This window comes from Marmota monax, unplaced genomic scaffold (genome assembly GCF_021218885.2).
Source record: "Marmota monax isolate L192 unplaced genomic scaffold, Marmota_monax_Labrador192_F-V1.1 WCK01_AAM20220418_F8-fsc00008, whole genome shotgun sequence".
In the NCBI taxonomy this organism is placed as follows: domain Eukaryota; kingdom Metazoa; phylum Chordata; class Mammalia; order Rodentia; family Sciuridae; genus Marmota; species Marmota monax.
Genome location: NW_026694432.1, coordinates 6,679,194 through 6,698,237, shown reverse-complemented (window position 1 = coordinate 6,698,237; position 19,044 = coordinate 6,679,194). Strand labels below are relative to the sequence as shown.

Below are 19,044 nucleotides of genomic sequence, written 5' to 3'. Positions count from 1 at the left end.
GGGTGCAGAGGCAAGGCCCTAGAGTGTGCTGTGCCCACCTGAGCCAAGATCAGTACAACCAGGTCTGACTTCCTTTTCTACTTGGCCCCCAGTGCCCAGTGGGCCACCAAGGAAGGTGGAGGTGGAGCCGCTGAACTCCACTGCCGTGCATGTCTCCTGGAAGCTGCCTATCCCCAGCAAGCAGCATGGCCAGATTCGAGGCTACCAGGTCACCTATGTGCGACTAGAGAATGGCGAGCCCCGAGGTCCACCCATCATCCAAGATGTCATGCTGTCTGAGGCCCAGGTGCGCCATTGTGTGGTGGTGGGTGGAAGGGTGAACAGCGACCAGCATACACTGCTTTCCATTTGGAGCCCAGATGTGCTTCCCACCCCTGCCTGTCTTCAGGGGTGCTATGTCTGCCTTTTCTGGTCATGACACCAGAAATATACTGCTGCAGCAGGGGTGAGGGCACTGGCACTGGGAGGTGAGGGCCAGATTCCACCTTCTCTCTGTGTCTTAGGGCTGCCCAGACCGTGCCAACCTAAGTCCTGGTAGGAGTCTCAGTGGTTTAGCCACAGCCCTCACAGTGAGGGGCTCCGTCTCCACAGACCCCAGGCCTTTGTGGTTTGCAGGAGGCAAATGCAGTGTGGTGGTTGGACTGGACGGTGTGGTGGTTGGACTGGACCTTGCAGATTCAATTTCCTTCCAGGCAGTGGCTGTGCAGGGTATCCACTCTGCCACAGCCAGAGGTAGATAGCGGCTTTTGAGGCTGTGTCATTCCTACCCACTTTGGCCATAGGCCAGTGGCCAATGCCAATCTCTGAATGGCCAAGCTGAGTGTTACTGTGCTTCTGACCCCCATGAGGAAGACCCAGACCCTGATGTTTCTCTCAGGGGCAGGGCCTGCCAGCTAACCTGCCTCACACTAACCTATGTGAGTGTCTGTTCTCTTGAGAGTGATGGTGATGGTTCCCCCCATGAGCTTGGGGTGAGGTCCCTGGGGTATTCTGAGCACTAGTTTGCTATTACGATGAAGAATATACAGCACCAAGAAGCTATGTGAGTAGCCAGAATTACCAAGCAAGTGGGTAGCTGAACTTGAATAAAAAGCCAAGCCTCTGGACTACTGGAAAAAGACTGCAGTTATCCTGACATAGTGGCACATGCCTGTAATCCCAGCAGCTTGGGAGGCTGAGGCAGGAAGATCCCAAGTTCAAAGCCAGCCTCAGCAACTTAGTGAGGCCCTAAGCTCCTTAGTGAGACCCTGTCGCAAAATTACAAAAAATTAAAAGGGCTGGGGTATGTGGCCCTGGGTTTAATCCCTGGTAGGAAAAACAAAAAAGGGTTATAACACCTGGTGTGGTCTGCTGTCAGGATGTTTCCATCCAGAATCGGGAACTGGGCCAGTGCTAAGCCAGACCTAGCAGGAGGAGCTTGGAGTCCCTCCCTGTGCAGTTTCTCACCTCTCCCTGGGATTACAGCAGGAATATGAGCATATACTCCATGCTGTGTGGGTTTCACTGAAGCGTAGGCTCACCCACTACAACCTCCAGTTGGGCTCATCCCTCTGAAGCAAAATTCCTTTCTACCCTGAGGGTCCCTTCCTCCTCTTAGCATGTCCCATGCTGAGGGACCAAAGGGGTGGAGGGTGGGGTGTGTGTACCCCCTGCATTCCTAGGGCAGGTTAAGGGCTCCTCTGGAAGCCTCAGCAGACACACCCACCTAGAAACATCCCAGGAATGGTCTCCCTCAAGCCCCTCCCATCCTAGAGGGCCACCATCACTGCTGGGGTCAGCACCGCAACTGAAGCCAGTAGGGTTTCAGAGCAGTCATTTAGGGTGCCCCCTTCTGGTCCCAAGCTGTTTGGAAGGGAGCTGGGCCAGAAGATCAGGAGCACTATCCTCTTAACCGGATGTCCTTGATGGGGAGTACACCCGAGCAAGGAAGACCTCTAAAGACAGGTCCTGCCCTTGCCACCCCCTGGGTATGGTCATTTTGCTCCAGCCAGTAGGAGAGCAGATGGGGCCTGGTCCACAGCCTGGCCACAGGACCCAGCTGTCCTTTCTGCTTCCCTGTCAAGGACACAGCAGCCTGTTCTTCTCTACCCAGCAGCACCATCTGCTCAGCCCAGGGCCCCCATCAGTACAGAAAGAACGTTTGATACATATGCCCCTGACCCCTGAGTGTACAGCCAGATCTGTCTCCTGTGTTGATTCTGTGTCAGGCTTGTCGCTATTTTGGTTTTTGTTGTTGTTTTTTTGTTTGTTTGTTTCTTCTTCTTCTGGGGATTAAGCCCAGAGCCTTACAAATGCTAGGCTAGTGCTCTACCACTGAACTGCAGTCCCCAGCCCCAGGCTTGTTGCTATTTCTGATGGTTTCTTACTCCATCTCATTGTCTTCTTTTGTCCCTTTTTCATGGTCTCTGTCCTCACTGCTCTGGTTTTTCCAGCTCAGCCTCTTCCCTCTCCTCTCTCCCTTTCTCCTCCTGCCACTTCTCTGTTCCCTGCCTTGTCTCTGACTCCATTTTATTTGACCCTCTCCTTCCCTTTTCCCTCACTCTGCCTCTGACATGTGAGAACGCCATGCACAGGCCTGGCCTAGACAGCTCAGGCCTCCCTGCAACAAGGAAATGGGAACAGAGCCCAGCCCCACCCTGCAGAGTGGCCTTAACTGTTAGGAACCTATCAAGCATCTTCCCATACTGTGTTCCAAAGACTTTGCAGTAGAGCTTGCCAGCACAGGAGGAGCGTAGGTCAGCCCTGTGAGGGGGCCAGGCTGGGGGGCCCCATGGCTTCTGTAGCCCGGAGGTACTGTAAATCATCTTCCTGTGCCATGCTTTATTGGCCCGCCCTTGGCCCTCCAGAACCACAGACTCTCAGAACAGAGGCCTCAGTACCCCTCCAACCACCTACATGCACCAACAGACTAAAGGATTTACTAAGAAATCGCAACACTGCCAGCCCTAGAAACTGGCTGGCCTTCCTAGCTCAACGCCCAGGCACCCACAGAAGGGAGCAGGTGTGTCAGGGGCTCCAGTGCCTGTGGGCAGTGCCCAGGCTCTAAGCTGGACACTCATGACCTTCATAATCTTGCTGGCTAATCTGCCCCTTGACCCACCCCAGCCACCATGCATCTCTTATGTTCTGGGGTGCTCCTTATACTCAGGTGGCTATAATTTGTTGTTCCAACTGTAATACTTTTGAGAGTGGAAAGAGGCCTTGATTGATCATACCAAGACACATGTAGACTGGGACTACCAAGCTGTGTGGTCATCCCACTCACCCTTCAGTCTTTTCCCTACTCTCTGCCTGTGCTCTCAAACCCACCCCACACCCGTAGCCTCTGCTGCAGAGGGTCTCTACCTAGAGTTCTCTGACCCTCAGTTTCACCTCCTCCACCGCTTCAGGCTGTCTGCCCTCCAGGATTCCCAGCCCTTATCTGCGTTCAGTGAGGCAGGGACTTGAATCTTTGGATGGGAATTTGTCCTGGGCTGCTACCCCTGTGGGCACTTCAGAGGTCCAAGGCCTCTATCTGTCCTTCATGGGCCAGGACCTCTCCAGGCCAGAATCCTTCACCATCCTGTCTCCCTTTTTCTCCCTCTCCCACGGTCAGTGGCAGCCAGAGGAGTCCGAGGACTATGTAAGTAACAGGTGTGCAAGCGTGGGCAAGACTGGGTCAGGCTGGGCTCATGGGACACTCCCCCTCTCCCTTCTCTCCTCCCAGCCTATGTTGCCAAGATCCACAGGGCACCAGCCACATCTGGAGAAAATTGGCGTTTAGACACGAGCACCAAGCTGAGCAGTGATTGGCGTTTCCTCTAATCCTTACTTCTCGCCTGTCGAGCAGCAATTTGAAGCCAATGTTCATGATCGACCAGGGCCTGGCCCCTGCTCCGGCCAGACAGGGATGGAGTTAAATCCAATCCTGATCGTTAGGCCTTATTGATCCTGAGTGAAAAATCACCTGCTTAGGGCGCAGGCTGGGACAAGAGTCTAGGGAGCTGGGTTGGGCATTGGTGCTGCTGGAGCCCCAGCCCTGGGAGACCCTCCAGCTGGGACATGAAGAGGCTTGTGAGGGGCTGTTGGTAGCTGCCATGACTCCACGTGAGGCTCAGAGCTGGAGGGACACCAGGGTTGGTGGTGGCAGCCCTGTTCCCACTGCACGGTGGTCCCCTCTCCTTCCCACTCTTCTCCCTGTGTGGTGTGGCTTGGTCCCCCTGTGCTATTTCTCCGCATGTCCAGAAACGATGCCTTTGCTGGAAATGGGTGTATGGGTAGGATCTTCCAAGGTGGGAAGACATGCCCTGGCTGACTTCTTAGGAATCAGTGGGAACATGGGAAGCGAGTCCCCCAGGTGTAGGGGAGCTCCTTGTCTTCTTCTTGTCTTTCCTTACTCCCTCAGGTATAGGGTGTTGCAGGGAATGGTTGTTCACAGAGTCAGTGGCCCAGGGGTGGTGAGCTGTGATCCTGACTAGTAGGGTGGGGCCCCTCCACCCTGGTGTGTGTGTGTGTGTGTGTGTGTTAATGTCCGCAGGTGTGTGCAGGCAGAGCTGTAGTCTGTGTGCATGTGAGTGCCAGTAGCCATGCAGGTGCTGGGTATGTGTGAGGCTCTGCCCTGTGAGAATGTGTGCAGGGCCCTCGAGAGGTGCCATTTATAGCACGACAGAGTTGAGGAAACGGCATGGCCCTTTGTTCTTGTCTGAAAGGAAGAATGATCAGTCTGTCCCAGGCCTGTGGCTCCTGGAATGGGTGGGATCCTCTCGGCCCTCATTCTACCTGGCTGCCCTACCTCAGCAGTCCAGCATTTCACAGCCTAACCTCCCAGGATCTCTGGCCCTGTGTGCCTGGGGCCTCCCTGCAGGCTAGGGTCCTGAGGTAGCTGACACAGTCTGACCTCTTCTGATGGGAACGGCCCCTCCTCCTCCCTCAGGAAACCACCATCAGCGGCCTCACCCCAGAGACTACCTACTCCATTACTGTCGCTGCCTACACCACCAAGGGGGATGGTGCCCGAAGCAAGCCCAAAATTGTTACAACAACTGGGGCAGGTGAGTGAGGGGTCAGGGGCAGAGCTGAGGGTGGGCATTGGAGAGGGCAGCACCAGAGCCCAGTGCGTGGTTGTTTAGTCCCAGGCCGACCCACCATGATGGTCAGCACCACAGCCATGAACACGGCGCTACTTCAGTGGCACCCACCCAAGGAGCTGCCTGGTGAGCTGCTGGGCTACCGGTTGCAATACCGCCGGGCCGATGAGGCGCGGCCTAACACCATAGATTTTGGCAAAGATGATCAGCACTTTACAGTCACCGGTCTGCACAAGGGGGCCACCTACATCTTCCGGCTTGCTGCCAAGAACCGGGCCGGCCCAGGCGAGGAGTTCGAGAAGGAGATTACAACTCCTGAGGACGTGCCTAGTGGCTTTCCCCAAAACCTACGAGTGACAGGACTGACCACGTCTACCACAGAATTGGCCTGGGACCCACCAGTGCTAGCAGAGAGGAATGGGCGCATCACCAACTACACTGTGGTGTACCGTGACATCAATAGCCAGCAGGAGCTGCAGAACCTCTCTGCTGACACACACCTTACTCTGTCTGGCCTCAAGCCGGACACCACTTACGACATCAAGGTCCGTGCACGTACCAGCAAAGGCGCCGGTCCACTCAGCCCCAGTATCCAGTCCCGGACCATGCCTGTGGAGCAAGGTGTGTGCTGTGGGCATGGCAATGCCTGCCCAAATGTGGCTACGCCTGGGGACCTCTGCTCTCTTGACCCACTGACCTCTGGCAACTGTGATCCACCAGCCTCTGCTGTGTGACCCCTCAATTTCTCATGACCGTGACTACTAATCTCTAGTGAATGGGCACCATGTTTTTGGGTGTGAGACCCCTGACTTCTGCTGTCCTTGACCTACTGACCTGCTGCGTGACCTTTCAATTTCTTGTGACTTTGACCCACTGATCTCTTTTTGATTCCATCACCATTCTTGGGTGTACAGCCTACTGATCTTTGGTTTATAGCACTAATCTCTAAAACCCACTGACCTCTAGTGAACATGCTCCACCGTGCCCTGGTATGGCCATGTGCTTCTCACGACCATTATCCACTGACACCTGGCCTCTAACTTGGTGTCTGTGAGTTCAAGCTTTTACCCATGCTCTTCTGGAGATTTCTGGCAATTGGTGCTGTAGCATCCGCTACCCTGTTCAGTGCTCACTGTGGAAGAGCTTGGGCTGGGAGTTGAACTGTGCCATTTGAAGCTGGCTGGGAATGGGGGTGCTTGGTTCTCTGAAGCTGTTCCTAAACCCCTATTTCCCAATAATGTCTCATCCTCTGGCTCATTCACCCCACTCCAGATAGCCAGCAAGAGCTGACTTCCTCCTTGTGCCTCCACAGTGTTTGCTAAGAACTTCCGTGTGGCAGCTGCGATGAAGACATCTGTGCTGCTCAGCTGGGAGGTCCCTGACTCCTACAAGTCTGCTGTGCCCTTCAAGGTGGGTAAGGGCCACAGTCAGCCAGACCACCCCACACAGGCCTTCTGTGTGCTGTCATTCATTCCAATTCCCAGTCCATGTGTGCATGTGTCTGTGAACTGGGTCCTGGTTCACATCCTGTGCCTTGTAGGCGCACGGTAGGAACCTCACTCAGAGGCACTGCCAAGCTCCCCATCTCATCTCCTGCAGATTCTGTACAATGGACAAAGTGTGGAGGTGGATGGGCACTCGATGCGGAAGCTGATCGCAGACCTGCAGCCTAACACAGAGTACTCATTTGTGCTGATGAACCGTGGCAGCAGTGCGGGAGGCCTGCAGCACCTGGTGTCCATCCGCACGGCTCCTGATCTCCTGCCACACAAGCCGCTGCCTGCTTCTGCCTACATAGAGGATGGCCGCTTTGCCCTCTCTATGCCTCAAGTGGAGGACCCCTCACTGGTCAAGTATGCAGGGGCTGGTGGCAGGGGTAGGGCATGGATGCAGGCTGCTGGTGATGGCTGTGCTGATTCCTGCTCTGCCCACACAGGTGGTTCTACATCGTGGTAGTGCCCATTGACCGTGTGGGTGGAAACATGCTCACACCAAGATGGAACACACCTGAGGAGCTGGAGCTGGATGAGGTGCCTGGGGGAGGGGACTGGCACTAATGATACCCCACGCAGTTTGGCAGTAGCCACCTTGCCCTGAGTGTATCCTAGTGGACTCTCTTGGGTCCCCTACCCCAATTGAAATCACTCTTGTGACTGCTCTGGCTGGCAGCCTGTCTCCTCCCTAGAGAGAGGGGCTCTAGGGAAAAGCCCCTGAGAGTATTCAGAGGACTCCTGGAAGACTGTGGAGAATGCCTGGGAAGTGTTTGGGGAGAATCCCCTGCGGTGGGTAACAGCGGGGGTGTTTCCATAGCTATAGTCTGAGCTCTGTAGACTTTCGAGAATCCTACATATATGGAGACCATGGAGAGGCTGGAATGAGCCTTAAGCTTGTTTTCCTGGGACACATGAAGTCTTCTATTCTCTCCTTACAGTTTATTTGGAAACTGTCTCTCTGGTTAGGATGAAATTACCCATAAGGTTTCTCATGGGCTGGCGGGAGGGGTACCATTGTGGTACCTGGCATTATTATGTACCTGCAGTGGCCAGGCCATGGCCCCAGGAACACCATGCTTAAAGACCCTGTGTGACTCTGTGCTCTGTTTTGCCAGCTTCTGGAAGCTATTGAGCAGGGTGGTGAGGAGCGGCAGCGGCAGCGGCGACAGACAGAACGGCTAAAGCCGTATGTAGCTGCTCAGGTGGATGTGCTCCCTGAGACTTTTACCCTGGGGGACAAGAAGAGCTACCAAGGCTTCTACAACCGACCCCTGTCTCCAGACCTGAGTTACCAGTGCTTCGTGCTTGCCTCCCTGAAGGAACCTGTGGATCAGGTCTGCCTGAGCCAGCTTGGCTCTCAGCACCCAAGACCCCAGACCTGACCTAAGACTAGGCCAGTTTCAAACATGAGGAGACCCCAGGTCTGGGTGGCCCCTGAGACCTAAGTTGGCCTAAGGAGACCCCAGGACACTAGGTGGCAAGACCCAAAAGGCCAGACCCGATTTAGCCCAGGAACCTAATCCTGCTGCCCAGCCTCAGGTCAACCTCTTAGGGTTTAGAAAACCAGGCCAGGGCCAGCCCAGTGTAACCCAGCCCCAGCACATTCTCTGCAGGTTTGATGGGCAGAGGGTGGGAGTCTCACACTGAGCTCACCGCCCGTGCTGTTCCTCTGCTGCGCCACAGAAGCGCTATGCCTCCAGCCCCTACTCGGATGAGATCGTGGTACAGGTGACACCAGCCCAGCAGCAGGAGGAGCCCGAGATGCTGTGGGTGACAGGCCCCGTCCTGGCAGTCATCCTCATCATACTCATTGTCATCGCCATCCTCCTGTTTAAGAGGTGAGTGCTGCGCTCAGGGACCCTGGGGACAGCGCCTGCCCCTCACCTCGAAGGCCCTTTCTGGGTACAGTGCATTGGAGTAAGTGCAGCCATCCCAACCTGGCCTCTGGCCCCCCAGGCACAGTGGGAAGCCAGGATGGGCAGCAGCATCTGTGTGTGTGTGCACCTGCGTCTGCTTGTATGCACCTGTCTGGTGGGGAGCCTCTGTGTGCCTGTCAGCCTGGGTGTGAAGAGGGGCTGAGGATCTCAAGAGAGCTGTTTCGTGTACATCCCTGGGCATCTGTCTGTCTGTCTCTGTCTGAGTGTGAGTGAGTCTGTCTCCTCTTCCAGACACTAAAATTTCCTGGTCCTCTAGTTTCAGCACTTCCTGCCACTCTTCCTACGTGGTTTACCAGCCATGCTCTCCTATTTAGGCCCAGAGAGGTCAAGACCGAGGCGCAGGAACACATCCCCACAGATTTTCCCTTAGCAAATATTAACTGAAGGCCCACTGTGCCAAAACTATATTGGTCTCTGTCTTTAACACTCAGTCCTCTCTCCTGGATAGTTGCAGCCACCTGCCCCTGAAGTTTCCCCTTCTGTCTACTTCCAAGTCTCCGAGGTTTTTCCAGAGATTTAACTTCACAATTTTTTTTTTTGCTGTGGTGGGGATGGAATCCAGGGCCTCAGACATGCTAGGCAATCGCTCTACCACTGAGCTGCACCCACAGAGGTTTAATGTTGTCACTCTCAGTTTAAAACCTTTTGGTGGCTTCAAAGATAAAGCCCAATGTCTTCCGTCTAACAGTTGAATACCTGGCTAATCTGGTCCCTGCCTCCACTCTTGACATCATCACACCTAACTAATGCAGTTCCCAGGACAGTGGAGTCTGAGCCCTTCTCCACTCTGCAGCCCTCCCTTCTGCACCCCGCTGCTTCCTCGTCCTTGAAGACTCACTTCAAGGTGCTGGTACCCAGGGGGCCTTCTCTGGCACCCCATCCTTTCCCTACACGGCCATGCCTCTGCCCCAGAATGCTCCATTGGACACATTCTAGGCCTGTGGTACAGTGTGTTGAGCCTCCAATCCTTGGCCCTGGGCAGAGCACATAAGCACGTCTGAGAGCACCTGGCAGAAGAATGTGTGTTGGTCTGTGTGTCTGGCGCATCTCCATGGAGGAGTGCCTGTCTCCTGCCCCATCTCTCCCTTGCCTGGAGAGCTCACACCTATGGGTGGGCCTTGAGGAGTACCTCCTATACCCACTCATCCTTCCCACTCCCATTTGGATCATGGTGTCTATGCAAAAGAGAGCCCCCTCCCTGTGAATGTCACATGGGATAAGGATCCCACAGTGTCCCCCGGTCATGTAAGGGCTGAGTGCTTGGCAGAAACAATGATCATTCCTTTCTTCTGTCCTTGCCTGTCTTTCGGGACCTAGTAAACAAGAAAGGTAGGAGTTGTTCCTTCTCCCTTCACAGGCCTCCCTTCTACTTCTTATCCCTGTGTACATGTCAGGCCAGCAGGGAGGGACGGTGTTCTGACCAGAAGCCTCTTGACCTGTTGCCTTAAGCAACAAACTGTCCAGTCAACACAACAGGCTCCCCGGTTCAGAACGAATCCTCATTGGCATAAGGGGCAGGCCTTGTTGCTGTCTTGCCCTTTCGACTCCATACCCTCCACAGAGGATGCTCCTCCCCGCAGGGCACATGCACGATGCAGCTTCATTGCTTCCCCTGAGTCCTCAGAGCTCACCAGAACCTTCCCCAGGCTCCCAGTTCTCGGAGAAGTTACCTCAGTGCTGCAAGAGACTGTCTTGCTCCACTGTGCAGAGCAGCAGGGAACGGTGTCCGGATGCACACACACCGCAGTACACTCGGCAGCTCCCCCAGTACACATGTGCAGACTGCAAAGGGCCCCAGGGTGTTTCTCAGCAGCTGGATCCTATAGTCTGACCCTGTCCTTGTGGATGGGAAAGTGGAAGCCAGTGGGACAGGACTCTACCTGGCTAGATGACACCTTTCCCGTCCCTCCCCTGCTGCTCTGGGCATTTACCCTGATACCTGGAGAGCCAGACAGCTGGGGCCCAGTCCCCTGTGATGTTTGTGTATTTTATATGTCATTTGCATGTTTCTTCTTGGTGGCTTCTGCTGCCTCAGCTGTGGTCATCTTGGGGATAGCAGCCACTGCCCAGCAGTGACCTGCCTTCTGTCCAAAGGAGCCAACAGCCTCTGTGACCCTTTCCTTCCTTGCTGCACTACCTGCTCTGTCTACTCCACACTCCTGCTGTCTCCCTACCCCATTCCTACTCTGTGTTCCTTCATGTTGAGGCTGCTCTGCCCTTGGTTCCTCCATGCTCAGAGGACCCTAGTATGAGGTGGGGCAGTGGACGGGTAGAACTGTGAACATGGGGGCTCCATTGAAGCTGGCTGGCCTTGACCTGGACCTTGACATGGTTGACATCCCTCTGCCTTTTTAGGAAAAGGACCCACTCCCCATCATCAAAGGATGAGCAATCAATTGGGCTGAAGGACTCCCTCCTGGCCCACTCCTCTGACCCTGTGGAGATGCGAAGACTCAACTACCAGACCCCAGGTAGGGCAGCTTCCCCAGCCTGCTTGCCTGCCAGCCTAGATTAAGCAGGCTGCAGGTTCTGTTCCTTAGGTCACTGAAGGACCCCAGTTTTGTTCTCTTTGGACTGAAGTGACAGAAAAGTCCCATATCCAATATCTGGTCAGGTGCTCAGGGCCCAGGATCCTCCTCAGGGCAGCAAAGCTGCTCATCAGTCCCAGCGGGTCTTTGGTCAAGGCCTCTGAATGTGGGCTAAGGAGCTCCCTAGAGTTCACATCCCAGTCACAGGGTGGCCAGTCTCTGCACCCATCCTCTGACCCTCCACACAGAGGGGCATGTTAGCAGTGAGCAATGCCCCACAAGAAACTGGAAGAGAAATGAGGTGTCACACCTGACCTTTCCTACAGGCCAGCTCCAGATCTACTCTACAAGGACAGGGACTGCAGCTCAAGGCTCACTGCCTGCCCTTCCTCCCCAGCCACTCTCATGCTATCTGGCTGTTTCTTCTACTGAAATGTCACTCCTTTTTCTCTGAGCCACATAGCACAGACCTCACCTCTTGGGAGGGTGCCCCACTCATGGCTGGGGATCTCCTCTGCTGGAATTCCCTCAGCCACAACCTTTGAGTTCTGCAGCACCAGATACCATGTTTTGTTCATCCCCCATCCTTGCATTCAGTATACAATGGGTTCTTGTTGAATGCCTGTGAAATGAGCACACAACAACAGAACAAATGAGTGAACTAATGCACACACAGAGGGTTTGTGTATATATGAGCCAGTTATTACTGCATATCAAATTAACCCAGAACTTAGTGGCTTAAAACAACAATAATTATGTATTATCTCTCACAGTTTCTATGAGTCAGGAATTCAGACAGGGCACAGCAGGGGCAGCGTCTCTATTCTAGAATGTTTGGGCCCTCAGCCGGAAGACTTTGAAGGCTGGGAGCTTGAATCATTTAAAGCAGGGGTTGGCAAACTATGGCCCATGGCCAAATTTGGCCCACTACCTGGTCTTATAAATAAAGTTTTCCTGGAATGCAGTCACACCCATTCATTTCTGGGTCTGTCTGCACTCGAAAGACAGACATCAGTAGATGTAGTAGATATTGGAAGCAAAACCTAAAATATTTGCTGTCTGGCCTCTTAATGGAAAAGTTTCCCAGCTGTTGGATTGTAAAGATGGCTCATTGAGGTGTCTAGTGATTGACAGATCAGCTGTGAGCCTAGCTGGGACTGTCAGCTGGACATCTAGGCATGGCCTCTTCATGTGACCTGGGCTTCCTTACAACATGGTGACTGAGTTCCAAGGGCATGTGTTCTGACATTGAGCAAGCCAGGTAACCCTAGCAGGCCAGCAAGATTTGATCTGTGAGGAATACAAGTACCAGGACAGTAGCACTGCAGGGCAGAGGACTTGCTTGGCAAGAGGTGCCAATCCATGAGGGCATTGTTTAGGGGAAAGGGTGGGAGGAGCTCTTTTGAGTGGAGACATTGCACACATGAGCTACTTGAGTGTTTCTCCAATATTGGAGTTGACCAACAGGTGAATAGAAGTTCAGGCCAGAGGTCCCCTTGCAGAGGGACTTGGACAGCAGGCTGAGGAACTTGGGACTTCATCTTGAGGGTCCCAGGGAAGCACTAAAGGTTTATAACAGGGTCAGAATTGTGCTGTAGAAATAGCACTGTGACTGCTATGTGAGAAGGGATTGATTAAAGGGGGAGAAAGTGGACCAGAGAGACTAGGCTGCTGAGTGGGTAGAAGGCATCAGTGGGGATGGAGGGAAGGGACGGACTCAGGAAGAATGAAGGAGATGAGGGCAGCAGGACTTGGGCTTGAGTGCACATGGGGGATATAAGGATGGCTCTGTGACTGCGGGTAGCAATGGGCCTGCAGGGTCTGGACCTCTGCTCTAGCCTCAGTGCTGAAACTACCAGTGTGGCAGGTGCTGAGGAGCATGCAGCAGCCAAAGCCCCCAAACAGAAGGCTCTTCCCGGGAGCAGGCAGGAAGGAGAGGGAGCCAGGGAGGGAGGGTGGCACAGTGTCAAGGAGGATGGTTGAAGAGTAGTCAGGAGGAGGGCAGGGGTGACATGAGGAGCAGGTATCTCTCAAGTGCCACAGAGAACTGTGCATGGCAGGAAGGGACTAAGCAATTTATTTAGCAGAGTGGGAGACTCAAGGGAGGACCAATGCCTTGGCTGGTAGGACGTTGGCGGGAGTGTGGCAACCCAGCACTGGGGCAGAAATGTTTCCACAGATTGAGGAGAAGTGGGGGGGGGGGGTTGCAGAGAAACTCTTCAGAGGCCACTGCATGTGAAGGAGACATGGGCAGGCACTTGAGAAGACACACTCCTGTTGAGATACACTCTCTACCCCAAAGGCCAAATTTTGATACCGGAAGGAATACGGTTGGTTTGAACTTAATAGTTGGTCATAAAAAGAACCCTGAAAGGCCACCAACCCATGGGGTTTGTGAACACTCACATCTAGAGGTGGGACATCTGTCTGCGTTACTGGGAGACCAGAGGCCTGTGGTGGGTTTTGTGCCATGGCCCCCTGCTCCTCACTGCTCTGACCTTCCTGCCCCACCCACACTGTGTCTGAGCTCATAGCCATGTGACCAGAAAAGGTTAACGGGCTCTCTTCTCTCGCCCCATTGTGTTTTTTTTCTTTTGGTTTGTTTTCTCTGCAGGTTCCAGTGCCCCCAGTTGCCCGAATATTTCAAGTTAGTTTCCAAAGTTCCCACGCTTTGGGAAACTTTGGCTTTGGTGTCTGTTTCCATTTCTCTACTTTTCTCATCCTATCGCCTCCTACCTTCCTTGTTCATCTCTCTCCTTTCCTCTCTTCTCTCCCCTCCTAGGCGTCTCCTCATCTCTCTCCTTTGCCCCCTTCCTCTCTTCCCACCTCATGACCTCCACTTCTCTTTTCTGCCTTCTTTCTCAGTCTGATAGCTCTCAGGGTGCCTCTCCCTCCTGTATCCTTGTCTCTCTCTCTACATCTTCCTCCTCATCTCAGTTTCTCTCTGTGTATTCCTTCTGGGTCTCTTTGCCATCGTCTGTACTTCACGACCACTCCATCCACACTCTCTGTGTCTGGGACAGCAGTGTCACCCAGTCTCTTGTAGTGACCGGCGCCAGTGAGGGGCAGGAGGGCAGTCCCCAGGCAGGTGTGGTGGGAACCCAGCTTCCACCTATCAGCTGCCGCCAACCTGGGCTTCTAGTATGAGCCCAGGAGGGAGGAAGCCTCCCGTTTCTCTTGAGCAGACCTGCCAGGCAGAGCCCTTGTGCCCCCACTCAGCACAGTGTCACCTGACATGCTTCCACATGTTCACACCACATGTACTTCTCCCTCTGTCCTCTCTACCCTCTGGCCACTGTGTGCTCCTCCATCCCTGTTGCCGCATGTGCTGCCGTCTCCATGCCACCAGTGCCAAGTGCTCCATGGTCCCACATGTTCACATGTGCACATACATGCATCAGGGCTGTCTCCACCACCCTGCTCAAGCCTCATGTTAACTGCCTGTGTGTGCCCTGCCTCCCCAGGTATGCGAGACCACCCACCCATCCCCATCACTGATCTGGCAGACAACATTGAACGCCTCAAAGCCAATGATGGCCTCAAGTTCTCCCAGGAGTATGAGGTGAGACAACCCTGTCCCATGTGGCTGGGCGGGGGCCTACCCCATAACAGCTCCTATCTTGTCCCAGGTCAAAGCAGTGGTTAGGGTTCCAGGTTTTCCTGGTATACAGAGAGGAATGACAGCTGGGGAACTGGCCTCCTCAGGTGCTGAGTCTAGCCAAGGCCCTGCCCAGGACCTTCTGGTGGTCACCTAGGAGATGCTTTAGCAGTATGCTGGGTGCTCACACACGTACCCTGATGCTAACAGAGGCAAACACAGGGTACAGACCCAGATCAGTAATAATAGCCACAATAGTTGGCTTTTGTCAAGAGCTTACTGCAGGCCAGCATTGGCTGAGCACCAAGCATCATCATCTCACTCCCCGCATAACCTTCTGAGGTGGTACTATATTACTGTCCCCTCAGGTGAGGAAATGGGCCTCAGAGAGGGAAAGTGACTTGCCCACAGTGAAACAGCTGATGAGTAGTGGAGCTAAGATTCCAACTCAAGCCTACCTGACAGCCTATGCCTGCACTGCATGACCATTCTACCCACACACTTGATGCCTGGGACAGCAGAGTGCTGAGCCTCCCATGGTGACTGCACCCATGAGGGGTAAGAGAGCTGTCCCCAGGCAGGTGTGGTGGAAGCCCAGCTTCTATCCCGTCAGCTGTCACCCACCTGTGCTCACATGTGCACTCGCAGTAAACAGCCCACAGATGAAGAGCCAGGGGCTCAGGCCCTGCTCTTCAGACCCTCCTTGTGCTCACCTCACTCTGGCCTATTGGTGGCTCAGATTTCAGGGTCTGAGGGCTTCTACCTGACTCACAGCTAAAGGAGAGGCCCATCTCCTGTAGTAAGCATGGAGAGGTCTTTTCTGCCTTGTCCATCACTCTTTTTCCCAGCACCTGACATGGACCTCAAAACACTATTGACAGATAAGTGATGGGTGAGTTGGTTCAGCCTAACCTGAGAGTTTGCTCTTTCAGTCAGATGTCCACCCTCAGGTGTGTTTGGGGAAGTGTCCCAGGGTACCAAGGTTGCATTTCTAAGGGTCATGAGGCCAGACAGATTTCCAGCGTGTTAAGCCAGGTTTCCAAAGAGAAAATCGAGCTTGGCAGGCAAAGAGATGAACACTCCTTCTTCAAAGGAACCATGCTGCCTCTATGGTAGGGCACCCACTGCGGCCTGCTTTCTGTGTGGCCTCACTGCAGGTAACAAGCTCATAATTTTGGCTTGTCTGCTCATTATCTGTCTGTCTGACCAGAAGTGGTCTTCCACCTGGACTCATCTATGCCATGTCCCATCCCTGCCCTTCTTCTGATGAGGATGGGCCTCACTGTGTAGGCTCACAAGACCTCTGATCACAGCAATCCCCCTGCCACCTACTACCTGTTCTGTCCTCTTCTCTGGGTTATCCTGTAAAACCTTCTTCTACCTAGAAGTCCACTCTGGCCACTCAAGGCTGCTTAGGGCTCTCCCTCAGCCAGGATCCCAGAGCTCTCTCATCCTTAACATTCTGTTACTCTTTTATCACATTTGCAAGCACTAAAGTGTATGCCACTCCCTGTGCTGGGTGCTGGGGATATGGAGACAAATGCTCTTAGGAACCAATCAGTTGGGAAACACGCAGGCAGGTAATCAGCATTGAATGTGTGACCAAATCCATATGTCCTTGTATTAAATATGACCAACATGCACAGAGAAGGGAGGTTGACAGCACTGAGGCAGTCCAAGGGTCGGGCTGTGCTTGGAGGTCTCTTGGAGCACTGGCACTGTCCCCTGGAGTGTGTCAAGGCTGGGACCAAAATATGAAAGATGCTGCATGCAATGCAGAGTACTATGGAATGTATTCATCTGTAAAATGAGGCTTATGACAGAACCCATCTCATATAGAATTAGATGAGAAAATACGGAGTACTCATGACAGTGCTAGGCACATCAGAAGATCCCATTGACAGTTAGCTATTACCATTACTGCCGAGGCAATGGAGAGCATGGAGCCTTTTAAGCAGGAAATTGATATTCAGATCTGCATTTTTGAAATGTCTGAAGGGTCATTGAGAGTGGGTCAGAATAGAGGAAGAGGGAGGGTGATGGCAACAGGTTGGAGAGCTGAGGAGGGGAGGAGCACCAGAATGCTGGTCAACAGGAGGGGCTGTGAGGAGGTTTTGAGGTGGACTTGGCAGGTGCTGGCCTGGGCTTCTGGGATATGGATGATAGTGCCATCCACTAAGGTGGAGTCCCAGCAGCAGAGCAGATTTGGCAGGGAAGCTAATGAATGTGGCTTTGAATTAAGACTGAAGGGCCAATGAGTTCCTTGTCCAGGAGGCTGCCAGGTACTCAGGAAAGAGCTCCTGGGCTGCAGCCGGGGTCTTGGACAGCTCCAGCATACAAGTGCAAGAATCCTGCCAGCAGTGGGGGTCATTCAGGAAAGGGGACAGAGTGAGGAGAGGGCCTGGGAGAATCACTGGAAGAAGCTGTATCCAACCTGCAGATGGGCAGGCCCTGGGGAGCAGATGGAGAAGAAACAGCTGAAGAGGCAGAAGAGAGCCAGGCAGGGTGGTGCACAGTGTCCAGGGCACTCAATAGTTTTTAGTCTGGCCAAGGGTGCTGCTATTGCTTCCATCTGTCTGTGCCCATTTCATTCATAGAATGCACAGTCCTCTCCCCTGGCCACCCCAGTGTACTCTACCAAACAAGGAGATCTGGTGCCATGGTTAAAGGACTCCTCTGTACATCACTTTCCTGATTAGGAGATTTGGCAACTCTGTGGCTCTGTGGCTAAGGGTGGTGCTCAGCTTTACCAGCAGCATTGGTAGAGGATCAGTGCAGCTTTCAAAGTGAAGACAGGATGTAAGCACAGCTTGGAAGGCAGGGTCTCCTAGCAGGGGGCAGGTGTCCCTCTGCTCACCCCTCACTCCACCTGCTTTTTCTGTCCCCCGCAGTCCATTGACCCTGGACAGCAGTTCACATGGGAGAATTCCAACCTGGAGGTGAACAAGCCCAAAAACCGCTATGCAAATGTCATTGCCTACGACCACTCTCGAGTCATCCTTACCTCCATCGATGGTGAGCCAAGGGCAGAGCCTCCTCCCAGCCCTTGTTCACCTCCCCCTTGCTATCTGGGCTGACTCATGCTATGGAGGCTATCCCTGAGTCTTGAGTGCACTGAGCCATGGTACTCTTGTCTAGGGGCACTTAGTAAATGCTCTGCCACATCCCCTTCCATCTGTAGGTGTCCCGGGGAGTGACTACATCAATGCCAATTACATCGATGGCTATCGCAAGCAGAACGCCTACATTGCCACACAGGGCCCACTGCCTGAGACCATGGGTGATTTCTGGCGGATGGTGTGGGAACAGCGTACAGCCACTGTGGTCATGATGACGCGGCTGGAGGAGAAGTCCCGGGTGAGACTGAAGGGCCCTGCTAGGAGGTGGACAGGAAATAACTCAGCCAACAGGTGACATCGGACACCTTATTCTGTCCCTGTGGGTAGACGTTCCTCAAAGGATTCCCCAAGCACTGTTGCTTTCCTGGAGTACTGTCATGTTCCCTAGGTATTGGGGTATTCCTGGGATGTAGCATGTTCACCAGATGCTAGTGGGTTCCTAGGATATTAATGTGTTTCACCAAATGCTGTCATTTACTGGAATGCTAATATGTTCCCCAGTTGCTGGCTTGTTCCCAGGGTGTTCACATGTTCCCCAGATGCTGGAGTGTTCCTGGGGCATTAACACATCTCCTCAGTTAATTAGTGGAAGGATCTGCTGTTTTCTGCTTTTGCACTGCAAACCATTGACTGGAACATAAAATTTACAGAGCTTGAAAATGGGGCATAAACGTTATGGGTAAATTTGGCAGAAAATGTGCCTGGTGCGATCTGGTCTTGAATAAATAATTTTCGGGGCTGGGGATGTGGCTCAAGCGGTAGCGCGCTCACCTGGCATGCGTGCGGCCTGGGTTCGATCCTCAGCACCACATACAAACAAAGATGTTGTGTCCGCCGAGAACTAAAAAAAATAAATATTAAAAAATTTAAAAAATAATAATAATAATTTTCAATTATGGCCTTCATTCCACCAGTGAGGGCAAGGGTAGTGACATAGTGTGATGAGGCTTGATGAGGAAGAGAGGAAATGATTTGGGTGTATGTGTGTGCACACGCGTGTCTCTGTGTGGGACGGTGGGACACCAGGGATTGAACCCAGGGGCACTTTATCATTACATCCTCAACCTTTTAAATTTTTTTAAAATATTTTTTTAGTTGTAGATGGACACAATACCTTTATTTTATTTGTTTATTTATATATGGTGCCAGGGATCAAACTCAGTGCCTCACGCATGCTAGGCAAGCGCTCCACCACTGAGCCACAATTCTGGCCGTTAATTTTTTTTTTATTTTAAGACAGGTTGTTACTAAGTTGCTAAGGCTGTTCTCAAACTTGCAATCCTTCTACCTCAGCCTCCCATGT

The 19,044-nt window shown here is 53.3% G+C and overlaps 1 protein-coding gene across 7 annotated transcripts in view; it reads left to right on the top strand.

Annotated features, from left to right (window-relative positions):
* The window catches only part of Ptprf (protein tyrosine phosphatase receptor type F), an 83,262-nt gene that overhangs the window by 59,302 nt on the left and 4,916 nt on the right, over positions 1-19,044 (top strand). For 2 of the 7 annotated variants that reach the window (XM_058570817.1, XM_058570815.1), the window contains 14 exons: positions 93-286; positions 3,596-3,622; positions 4,913-5,030; positions 5,109-5,687; positions 6,379-6,476; positions 6,666-6,919; positions 7,003-7,096; positions 7,675-7,893; positions 8,243-8,397; positions 10,852-10,967; positions 13,639-13,671; positions 14,489-14,586; positions 17,514-17,637; positions 17,804-17,979. In XM_058570817.1, the coding sequence (XP_058426800.1) occupies positions 93-286; positions 3,596-3,622; positions 4,913-5,030; positions 5,109-5,687; positions 6,379-6,476; positions 6,666-6,919; positions 7,003-7,096; positions 7,675-7,893; positions 8,243-8,397; positions 10,852-10,967; positions 13,639-13,671; positions 14,489-14,586; positions 17,514-17,637; positions 17,804-17,979 (2,285 nt within the window). The remainder of the gene's footprint in view (positions 1-92; positions 287-3,595; positions 3,623-4,912; positions 5,031-5,108; positions 5,688-6,378; positions 6,477-6,665; positions 6,920-7,002; positions 7,097-7,674; positions 7,894-8,242; positions 8,398-10,851; positions 10,968-13,638; positions 13,672-14,488; positions 14,587-17,513; positions 17,638-17,803; positions 17,980-19,044) is intronic. The other 5 variants (XM_058570818.1, XM_058570816.1, XM_058570819.1 and 2 more) reach the window with 3 other exon arrangements.